An 11,870-nucleotide genomic window follows, 5' to 3' on the forward strand; every position below is an offset into this window, starting at 1 on the left:
GTGGATAAGTGATCTTTGCATTGGCTTTCCTGGGAGAAGCTTGCATCTCCAAAAGTGAAAGGGGGGTGGTTTTAGGGATCTCCCTTTTATTCATTCTTGCCATGCTCGGTAAGCAAGCTTGGCGCGTGTTGACCCACCCCAACTCCCTTTGTGCAAGAGTTCTGAAGGGCAAGTACTATCCATATACAGAGTTTTTACACGCCCTAGCTCCTGCACGAGCGTCGTCCACCTGGAAGGTGATCGTCGAGCATCTCTACATGGAATGATCCATAGATTCCCAGCACTACTACTCTGAAACCTATGGGGCATCTAAGTATTGCACCTTTACCCAAAGTTTTAGACTTATCAATGAGTACACATGCGGTTGAAATATTGAGCAAGTTCATCAGAACTTTCTACACCCCAATGCATAATCCATATTGAACAGACCTCTTAATCCATCTGGGGAAGAAGATAGACTAGCCTGGGCATTGGAAAAGTCAAGCAACTATACGGTAAAGTCAGCATATCGATCTGTCATGACTCGTAATAAGCTGAGCTCTCTAGAGGAAGGGACAATTACAGAAACTTCAACGACAAATAAACAGTTGTGGTCTGCACTTTGGAAATTGAATGTCATACCGCGGGTGCTCTACAACAGACTACCGGACTCCAAAACATTGAAGTATGGACATATTAAACCACTTGGCATGTGTGACATCTGTCACGCTATGGGGGAGGACTTGATGCATGGTCTCATTTTATGTACATATGCTAAAAAGTTTTGGATTGCAGCAAGGGATAGGTTTAATCTTTGCCTGCCAAGGTTGCACCCAGAAACATGGTCTCGTGATATTTTGCTAGACCCAATGTTCTCAGAGGACTCAAGATGCAAAATTCTCACAATTATGCATGCCATATGGTCATCACGGAACCGATGGACACACAATGATGGGTATGATCAGGTAGGTGATTAAAGGAGTGCATGAAACCCTTTCCATCCTGGACATTCCATCGCGCCAGAGGATGCATAGGACGCAATGTCGAAGACCACCGGAGGTAGGATGGATCACCATCAAGACGGACGAGTCTATCTTCGCTGATGCTATGTCGGGTGGAGCAGGCGGCATGGCCCGATCTCACTTATCGTTTCTTGGTGCATGGTGTAAGCCCTTGCCAAGAGTTTCCGACACATTCGTGGTCGAGCTGCTGACTATGAGAGTTCGCCCATTTGCGTGGGTATTCACATGTGATCATGGAGGTTGACTGCCTAAATCTTGTCAACCTATGGTACTCACGCCAAAATTCACGTTTGATTGCGGCGCCTATCTTACAAGAACTGGGGAATGTTGTGCCTAGTTTTTCTTTGTTTTCGGTTCGTCATGTTGGTAGGGACGTGGATTTGCCGGCCCATCAATGTGCTCAACGTGCTTGTATGCTTTGTTAGAATTAATGGGCTAGGCCCATAGCAATTTCTGAAATCTCAAAGCCCATGTGTAAAATGACAAGTGGTGGTGCTAAGTTTAGTCCCACCTTGGAAGTTGAAGAAGAGTTGGACCTCTTTATATAGTGGGTTCTCTCCACCACTCTAAGTGGTGTGTGAGAAGAAAAAGAGAAAACCACACGCGCGCGCTCGCTCGCCTCGCCTCGCCTGGCCGGGCCGGGGCGGGCCGGGGCGAGGCAAGGCGGCGTGTACATGCGACATGCGCGTGAATGGTCCGCCGAAATCCGGTTCGTCTCCTTGCAGGAGTGCAGCTTCCTTTTGTCATTTTATTTTTATGTCTTGGCAGACAAATTTTTGATTTCTTGTCCGGTAAGTATACGAATTAGAAACCGAGTCGGTTTGGAATTGTGGTCGTGACACAATACCGCCTCTGGTCCTAATATATATACAGCTAACGGTTGCGGCCATAGATACACCGAAAAACACCCAGGGTTTTGCCTTATCTCACAACTTGCGCCGCCATCGTAGTCTACTCCATCCCAAACGCCGGCGTGTATCGGCGCGTGGGAGAGCAGATCTCCGGAACCGTTCGTCTTTGCGATCCTGCACCGGGAGAGGACGAATTAGGTTTTTGGGAAGCGCTGTGCGCGACTGCTCAAATTCGTCATCACGGGTCGTCTTCCGTCCAAGTCGGGCGGTGCTACTCATCGTCGTATTCATCGCCGTCAGCAGCAGATCGTCGCCAACATCGTCATCAACACTGTCGCACCCATAATAGCTAACGATCAGTACGTCCAACATCCTCTGTTCATGTCTGTTTCTACAGCTATTGTTACGTGTTTGCTGCTGTTATGCATGTCTTGCTATTCTTCTAGTTTGCTAGATTATTGCATGCTAGTATCTCTTCTAGTCATGAATTATTTACTGGAATTAATGATGAACTTGCCTAATATTCCAACAATCCAAAAACCTAATTCTAGGCAATTTCCTGAGTTAACTATGGCTGGATTCGCTGATGCACTGAGGCCGGATAAGTTTACTGGTGTGCACTTTAAGTGGTGGTAGGTGAAGACCACGCTCTGGCTTACTGCTCTGAAAGTTTTCCACGCTAGTGTTGATGCTCCAGAGGGAATGACCGACAAAGATCGGAGAAAATTCCAGGAAGCCAATACTATGTTCGTGGGATGCATTCTGAGTGTTCTTGTTGACCGTCTGTGTGATGTGTACATGCACATAAACGACGGAAAAATTCTGTGGGATGCACTGAATGCAAAATTCGGTGCAATAGATGCAGGCAGTGAACTGTACATCATGGAGAGTTTTCATGACTACAAGTTGGTGAATAACCGTTCTGTGGTTGAACAAGCTCATGAGATACAGTGCATTGTGAAGGAACTTGAATTCCTTAAATGTGTTCTACCCGACAAATTCGTGGCTGGGTGCATGATTGCAAAGTTGCCTCCTTCATGGAGGAATTTCGCCACAACTCTGAAGCATAAGAGACAGGAGATATCAGTTGAAAATCTGATTGCATCTCTTGATGTTGAAGAAAAAGCTCGGGCTAAAGATACCACTGAAAAAGGAAGTGAGGTTCAGCCTACTGCTAACATGGTGCAGAGGTACCCACAGAACAAGAACAAAGGGAAGAACAAACCTGTTTTCAACGAGCCTACCAAGACTACTACCTTCAAGAAGAAGAAGTTCAACAAGGCTGAGCTAGAGTGCTACGCCTGTGGGAAGCCTGAACACTTTTCCAAGGAATGCCCTGAACGTGCAGACCGCAGAGGGAAAATAAGCTCCAAGACTGTCAACATGGTGACCGCTAGCAATACTGATGGGTATGGTAATTTATCTATTGTGTTTTCAGTATTTCAATCATCTTCGTGGTGGATTGATTCGGGTGCTAACGTTCATGTGTGTGCTGACATCTCCCTGTTTACTTCTTATCAGGTCGCAAGGGATTCTTCCGTCCTAATGGGGAATGGGTCACATGCTTCTGTTCGTGGCATTGGCACGGTGGATCTGAAGTTTACTTCGGGAAAGATCGTGCAACTAAGGAACGTGCAGCATGTCCCTATTATGAACAAGAATCTAGTTAGCGGCTCCCTTCTATGTCGAGATGGATTTAAGGTAGTTTTAGAGTCCAATAAAGTAATCGTGTCAAGATTTGGATAATTTATAGGAAAAGGCTATGAGTGCGGAGGCTTGTTCCGCTTTTCTCTTTCAGATTTTTGCAATAAGTCAATAAACCAAATTTGTGCTAGTGTTAATGATGATGCAAGTATTTGGCACTCTCGTTTATGTCATATTAATTTTGGTTTAATGTCTCGGCTATCCAGCATGAGTTTAATTCCGAACTTCACAGTTGCCAAAGGTTCTAAGTGCCATAGTTGTGTGCAATCTAAGCAACCTCGAAAGCCTCATAAGGCTGCCGAGGAGAGAAACTTGGCACCTCTAGAACTCATACATTCTGATCTTTGTGAGATGAATGGTGTGTTGACAAAAGGTGGAAAGAGATATTTCATGACTTTGATTGATGACGCGACTAGATTTTGCTATGTTTATTTGACGCGACTAGATTTGGAAGAACAAAAGGTGCATTAGACTACTTTAAAATCTATAAAGCTGAAGTTGAAAATCAACTAGAGAGAAAGATCAAGCGTCTTAGGTCCGATCGTGGTGGAGAGTATTTTCCAAAAGTTTTTGATGAATTTTGTGAGGAACATGGTATTATTCATGAGAGGACGCCTCCCTATTCACCTCAATCAAATGGAGTGGCCGAGAGGAAAAACCGCACATTGACTGACTTGGTGAATGCCATGTTAGACACTGCTGGTTTATCTAAGGCATGGTGGGGGGAGGCTATATTGACTTCATGTCATGTCCTGAATAGAGTTCCCAACAATAATAAAGAGAAAACCCCTTATGAGGAGTGGGTTGGGAGAAAACCATCACTTTCTTATTTGCGCACTTGGGGATGTTTGGCAAAGGTCAATATTCCTATTCCTAAGAAACGCAAACTTGGACCAAAGACAGTGGATTGTGTCTTTCTAGGGTATGCTCAACGGAGCATTGCTTATAGGTTTTTAGTGGTAAAATCTGAAGTACCTGATATGCATGTTGATACTATAATGGAATCTCGTGATGCAACATTTTTTGAGAACATATTTCCTATGAAAGATATGCATAGCATTGCTAGATTTTCTTCTGAGATAATTCCTGAATCTAGTACAACTGATGAATATTTCGAACAATCACATGAGGAAGTCCTTGAGAAGGATAACAATGAAGTTCCTAGAAGGAACAAGAGACAAAGGATTGCAAAATCCTTTGGTGATGATTTCATTGTATACCTTGTGGATGACACACCCAAGACGATTGCAGAAGCATATGCATCTCCGGATGTAGATGATTGGAAAGAAGCTATTCATAATGAGATGGACTCAATTCTTTCTAATGTAACTTGGGAACTAACTGATAGACCATATGGTTGTAAACCTATGGGCTGTAAGTGGGTGTTCAAAAAGAAGCTAAAGCCTGATGGTACTATTGATAAGTACAAGGCGCGGCTAGTGGCCAAGGGCTACACTCAGAAAGAAGGCGAAGATTACTTTGACACCTATTCACCCATTGCTAGAATGACCACCATTCGAGTGTTACTTTCCTTGGCTGCCTCTTATGGTCTTATCATTCATCAAATGGATGTAAAGACAGCTTTTCTCAATGGAGAGTTGGAAGAGGATATCTATATGGATCAGCCTGACGGGTTTGTGGTAAAGGGTGAAGAAAGAAAGGTGTGCAAGTTGTTAAAATCTTTGTATGGTCTGAAACAGGCACCTAAGCAATGGCATGAGAAGTTTGAAAGAACTTTGACTTCTGCAGGATTTGTCATTAACGAGGCTGATAGGTGTGTTTACCATCGCCATGGTGGGGGCAATAGTGTCATATTATGTTTGTATGTGGACGACATACTGATCTTTGGTACAAACACTAATGCAATTAATGAGGTCAAGTCTTTTCTATCAAAAAGTTTTGACATGAAAGATCTGGGAGAAGCCGATGTAATTCTAAACATCAAACTTATTAAGGATGAGAGTGGGATTACATTAACTCAATCTCATTATGTTGAGAAGGTCTTGAACCGATTCGGTTTTATGGATAGCAAGCCTTCTCCAACACCTTATGATCCCAGCGTGACACTCAGAAAAACAAGAAAGAAACGAGAGATCAATTAAGATACTCTCAAATTGTCGGTTCACTCATGTACTTAGCTAGCGCTACAAGACCAGATATCTCTTTTGCTGTGAGCAAACTGAGTAGGTTCATGTCCAACCCGGGTGATGATCATTGGCATGCACTAGAAAGGGTCTTGCGCTATCTGAGAGGTACTATGAGTTACGGAATTACTTATTCAGGGCATCCTGCTGTGCTAGAAGGATATAGTGATTCAAATTGGATCTCCGATGTTGATGTACTTTACGCAACAAGTGGGTATGTATTTACTCATGGTGGTGGCGCAGTGTCATGGAGGTCTTGCAAGCAAACCATATTGACAAGGTCAACTATGGAAGCAGAATTAACTGCTTTGGACACATCTACTGTTGAGGCAGAATGGCTGCGTGAGCTCTTGATGGACTTGCCGGTTGTTGAAAAACCTGTACCGGCTATTCTTATGAATTGTGATAACCAAACGGTTATCGCTAAAGTGAACAATTCTAAAGATAATGCAAAGTCATCAAGACGCGTGAAAAGACGTTTGAAGTCTGTCAGGAAGTTGAGAAACTCCGGAGTAATAACTGTTACGTATATACAAACAGACAAAAACCTGGCAGATCCCTTTACAAAGGGACTATCACGAAATGTGATAGATATTGCATCGAGGGAGATGGGTATGAGACCCATAGATGTTACACCATAATAGTAACCCAACCTTTGTGATCGGAGATCCCGTGAATTAGGATCTGGAAAGAACAAGCTATTGGTTAACTGAGGAGAGTAATAACTTATGATCGTCTCCAAGTGAAGATGCAAAACTCTCAGAGCTGTAAGGCTCAGATCTGTAAGGCAGGTCGGCAACATGCCTTAATGTGGTTCTATTGGCTATAATTAGCAAAGATGCTGTCCTACAGAGCAGTCTTGAAAGAACACACCTATATGAGTTCTGACTGTAAACGTCGCAGTCTATGAGATTTGGGTGATCTCTAGTAAACTCACGAAGAGACCAGGGAGTATGACGTATAAGCTCCAAACCGCGGGGTAGCCTATTGGCGGTCAGGTACTGGTTAAGACTTTGAGTGAAACCTGTTCACACAAAACTAGCAATTCAAGGCATAGTCCATTGTCAAGTTGTGAATGGATGTAGCTTAAAGTTCTAGGCAGAAGTTCAACTTAACAGTCTCTGCTGAAACACTGGTATATTAAACAAGTGGTGAGAGAAGGCAAATCTCTAAATGGGTATTTGAGATCTGGTGGGGGATTGTTAGAATTAATGGGCTAGGCCCATAGCAATTTCTGAAATCTCAAAGCCCATGTGTAAAATGACAAGTGGTGGTGCTAAGTTTAGTCCCACCTTGGAAGTTGAAGAAGAGTTGGACCTCTTTATATAGTGGGTTCTCTCCACCACTCTAAGTGGTGTGTAAGAAGAGAAAGGGAAAACCACACGCGCGCGCTCGCTCGCCTGGCCAGGGCGGGGCGGGGCGTACATGCGACATGCGCGTGAATGGTCCGCCGAAATCTGGTTCGTCTCCTTGCAGGAGCGCAGCTTCCTTTTGTCGTTTTATTTTTATGTCTTGGCACCGGTAAGTATACGAATTAGAAACCGAGTCGGTTTGGAATTGTGGTCGCGACACAATACCGCCTCTGGTCCTAATATATATACAACTAACGGCTGCGGCCATAGATACACCGAAAAACACCTAGGGTTTTGCCTTATCTCACAACTTGCGCCACCATCATAGTCTACTCCATCCCAAACGCCGGCGTGTATCGGCGCGTGGGAGAGCAGGTCTCCGGAACCGTTCGTCTTTGCGATCCTGCACCGGGAGAGGACGAATTAGGTTTTTGGGAAGCGCTGTGCGCGACTGCTCAAATTCGTCATCACGGGTCGTCTTCCGTCCAAGTCGGGCGGTGCTACTCATCGTCGTATTCATCGCCGTCAGCAGCAAATCATCGCCAACATCGTCATCAACACTGTCGCACCCATAATAGCTAACGATCAGTACGTCCAACATCCTCTGTTCATGTCTGTTTCTACAGCTATTGTTACGTGTTTGCTGCTGTTATGCATGTCTTGCTGTTCTTCTAGTTTGCTAGATTATTGCATGCTAGTATCTTTTCTAGTCATTAATTATTTACTGAAATTAATCATGAACTTTCCTAATATTCCAACATGCTTGAGGGTACGGATAGTTGGCTTGATCAAAGCCCAGATTTTGTCATTAGCAGCCTACGGGTAGATTGTAACCGTATAATATTTCGTTCAATAAAGTCCCAATTCGATGCAAAAAGAAAAAGGAAAACATCCGCACCAGTGATTTGTGCTCCCACCACCATAGTGCGCCTCTCAACTCTAATGTACAGTAACTTGATTAAGTCAGAGAGAGTCGGTGCGGGAAAAAGACAGTCAAGTAACACGAAGAATCTGAATTCAGGACACTAGAGCAGATAGTGTTGTCCTCCAGAAAGGACCTTGGTCATGCTCAACAAAGCGATATCCTTGGAATCTTGTTTCTGAGAGCCAAGGAAAACAACATCCACCGGCCAAACATCCGAAATTCCACACTCCGGTCCGGCGAGACCCTTTCAGCCCGCGCATCGTTCGTTGTTCCGCGCCCCAGCCTCATGATCTGACTTCCAAGTTCCAACTGCAACGCCGCCGTCCGTGTCGCAGCAGCTGTCGTCACGGATCCGGCGGCCCCGACAGCGGCTGACGCCCCTCCACGTCACTCCCCGCGACAACTCGTGTGCAGTCCCCGCGGAAAGCTCCCCCGCGTCCTGCGGGTCCCACATACTACCACCGTGCTGTCGTCACCTTCCCACCTCACCTCCCTCTTCGCTGTATATATCGGGGCCCCTTCACCTCCCCAAGCCATTACGCCCCAACCATCACACGAACCACACACCCGCGCAAGAGGGAAAAGAAGGCCGGGGGCATCAAAGAATCCAAGCCAACGCGCCACGTAGCGGCGAGCAATGTACCAAGCCATCCCCTACAGCAGCACCCGGCCCTGGGCCCGCCCGTCGCCGGCGGCGGAGGCGGCCGTCGCCGTCAAGACGGAGACCACGGAGGCGGCGGCGTCCCGGGAGGACGCGGCGGGGGTTGAGAGGGCGGTGTCGGAGAGCCCGGTCGTGGTGGTGGGGAGGCGGGCCTGCTGCCTCACCCACGTGGTGAAGCGGCTGCTGCAGGGGCTCGGGGTCAACCCCGCCGTGCACGAGGTCGCCGACGAGGCGGCGCTCGCCGGGGTCGTGCCGGACGGCGGGGAGGCTGCGCTCCCGGTGGTGTTCGTCGGGGGGAAGCTCCTCGGCGGCCTCGATCGCCTCATGGCCGTCCACATCTCCGGCGAGCTCGTGCCCATCCTCAAGAAGGCCGGCGCCCTCTGGCTCTGATCGGACCCTTCCTTCCTTTCCTTAGTTTCCTTTCATCAGAAGACGGTGCCGCGGTTTAATCCTGGCCGTTGGATCGAATTTTACACCGCGGCCGATTTACTCTAGGATTTTGGGTTTCTTTAATGGTGTGCTAAATTTTTTCTCAACAAATATATTCATGAGAAAAAAGAAACAGACAGGTAGCATTACTGTTTTTCGTAATTTATTTCGTCTGGTCATGAGCATGTGAATACGGAAGAAGAGCGTGCGCGGCATTGCAGCGTCTGTACAGTTTGTCGTTTCTATTTCCGAGTTAATGAGAATCAGATGCTTCTTACGGATATCTTCACCTGCGGCCTGAAATTTCATAAGTTAGGCGTCTGGTTTTCGTTGGTACACGGACGCTTGATTGAAGTCATGGTTGGTTGTTGAGAAGATTTAGGTCGATGTTACTGCATACAGGTGGCATGGCTTCCCTATGTCAATAGGGTATTCATGTCATGCGTACAGTACAGCTCCTGATTCCATTCCAGTCCAACTATTTCGGTGTTTGGTTGCGGATACTAATAAATCACCTATCAACAATCTGTCGTCGTTTGGTTGCTCGTTTCTAACAATCTTTTACTTGCATGCATCCTGGACTCCTATGCTAGTCTAGGAAGGAGTAGGAAGTTGCATCATCATCAACAACTAGTCTTGGACTCGTCATCGTTTATATTTTTCTAGACTTGTAGTTATAAAACTGCAGCCAGGAGAGGAGACGAGAAGCGGTTACTTGGAAAACTAAGGCCAACTCCAGTGCACGATCCCAAACGGACGTCCGTTTTGGCCTGTTTTCGTTAGTTTGGGACGGCAATGGGAAGGCACATGTTCGGTTGGGTCGTTTGGGTTGTCCATGCGGCCAAAGCGCGGCCGCACCCTAAATCATGTCCGGGGCGGACGTGATTAAAAAACGCAAAAAAACTAAAATAAAATGATAAAACGCAAACATAAAAACATAAACATAATTTGGGGTTTTAGGCCGCAAAAGGGCCCAAGTTCTACGATCCACAACCATAATTAACATAAAAAAACAAAAACCAAAAAAACCGCCGCCCACACGCTTCTGGCGTGTCCGTCGATGCCGTGCCTGTCGCCGTCTTCTCAGTGATCGCTGTTGTCTTCGTCGTCACTGACGAGGTCGACGTAGGCCGGCAGCGTCCAGAGATGGGATGGCGGTGCATGGTACACGGGGCTGGGCTGGAAGGCGGGAGGTGCCTGCACCACCCCCTCCCGTGGCGACGCCTCCCGCTCCGGTGACCGCGCCGGCGTGAGGCACCAGTTCACGCCCCCCACGGCGTCGGCCATCTCTGGAGCCGTGCACGACCAGCTCCACGCCTGACCCACCAGCCCCGAGTGGAAAGCGGCAACGGACAGCTCCTCATTGACCTCCTCCTCAGCGTCCCCCATCTCCAGCTCGGGGACGGCGACGTCGCCGACCGCAGAGAGAGCCATCATCTCCTGGAGGCCCTCCCGTTGGCGCTCATCGCGCGTCTTCATGGAGTCCTCCATGACGCGTTGGATGAGCCGGGCCTCCTTCTCCCGTGTCATGCGAGGAGGCAGTGATGGCGACGGAGAAGGTGAAGGCGACGGCGTGGGCGTGAGGCCGCGCACCTGGGTAGCAGCCGCTCCGCGCTCTGGACGTGGCCGTCGCGGCCCCGACGACGTGCCGACGAAGAAGGAGGCGCGCCGCACGTCGTGCTCGTTCGTTAACCAGGTGTCCTAGAGCTCGGAGTCGGGGCAAACCTGGGATCGTAGAAGAGGTCGTCGGGGAGGAGGAGGCGACGGCACTCGATCTCCTGGCGCCGGGCACGGCCGCTCGTCGGGACTGGCGGGATCGACACCCGGTCGACGGATAGATGCCAGTTATTGGGGAGGTGCGCGTCGCTCCAGGAGAGCGGCGTCCTCGTCTCCCAATAACGCCGGCATACATCCACGCGCGATGCAGTGCCGGTCGCGCTCGCTGGCGGCCCTGGGCGCGATGGAGAATGCGGGCGGCGTGGGGGCCCGACGCGGTGGTGATGCGGGCTCCTCTTTGACGCCGCGGCGGCCCGAGGACGAGCCAGCCTCGCCGTCGTGCTTCCCCTTACGGCCGGTGTTCCAAAAACCCATGGCTGCGAGGCGGCCGGCCGGCGAGATCGAGGACGGGGAGAGGGAGAGCTAGGCTAGGGTTTCGCCGTGTCGGGTTCCGAGGAGGCAACACGGGCGGAGTGGGGAGTGTGGACGACGACCGGTCCATGGCTTCCCATTTAAGAAGGACGACAACCGTTCGCTGGGCGGATGACAGGTGGGGCCGACCGTGCGTGCGCATTAATGTCGGGCGGTGGGAGGTAGGTGGCCGTCTGCACGCGGCCCCGACACGGACAAGCGAGGTGTCCGTTTGCTGTCCGCCGCGATCCAAATCGCGCGCATGTTTGCGTTCGAAAAGGGTCGATCCGGACACAAAACGGACCAAATGGGTTCAGGGTCAGTTTGGTTCGTGTCCTCGCTCCGACGCGCCTGGCCTGAACCCTGCCTGAAAACTGCCTGTGTTATGTTTGGTTGCTGTCCAGAGTATCCCAAGGTAGCCTGGCCTGGTGAACTGGCTGTCCTGCTTAGCCTGATGCATAACCCAGGCACAATGCTTAGCCTGGCCCAGGCGTGAGAAACTGCTCGCCTGGGCATCGTAGGGTAGCTGCCTGACGCTAATTCTGCTCTCCTCGGCTGCTTTTTTCAGGTGGGTCAGGTCTCAAATCAATACTTTTTTACAGTAAGCATCCTCCAGGCCAGGTCTCCATCCAAATGGCCCTTGCCTGAGCAGGCAGAAATCTTTCAAATCCCAGGC

The 11,870-nt window shown here is 48.9% G+C and overlaps 1 protein-coding gene across 1 annotated transcript; it reads left to right on the top strand.

The window, feature by feature from the left end:
• The first annotated feature begins 8,502 nt into the window (after positions 1 to 8,502).
• On the top strand, positions 8,503 to 9,348 carry LOC123065513 (monothiol glutaredoxin-S5). The gene has a single exon (XM_044488774.1). The coding sequence runs from the start codon at positions 8,615 to 8,617 to the stop codon at positions 9,026 to 9,028; it is 414 nt and encodes a 137-aa protein (XP_044344709.1). The 5' UTR covers positions 8,503 to 8,614; the 3' UTR covers positions 9,029 to 9,348.
• Positions 9,349 to 11,870: the final 2,522 nt, after the last annotated feature.

Source organism: Triticum aestivum, chromosome 3B, assembly GCF_018294505.1.
Source record: "Triticum aestivum cultivar Chinese Spring chromosome 3B, IWGSC CS RefSeq v2.1, whole genome shotgun sequence".
Classification (NCBI taxonomy): Eukaryota; Viridiplantae; Streptophyta; class Magnoliopsida; order Poales; family Poaceae; genus Triticum; species Triticum aestivum.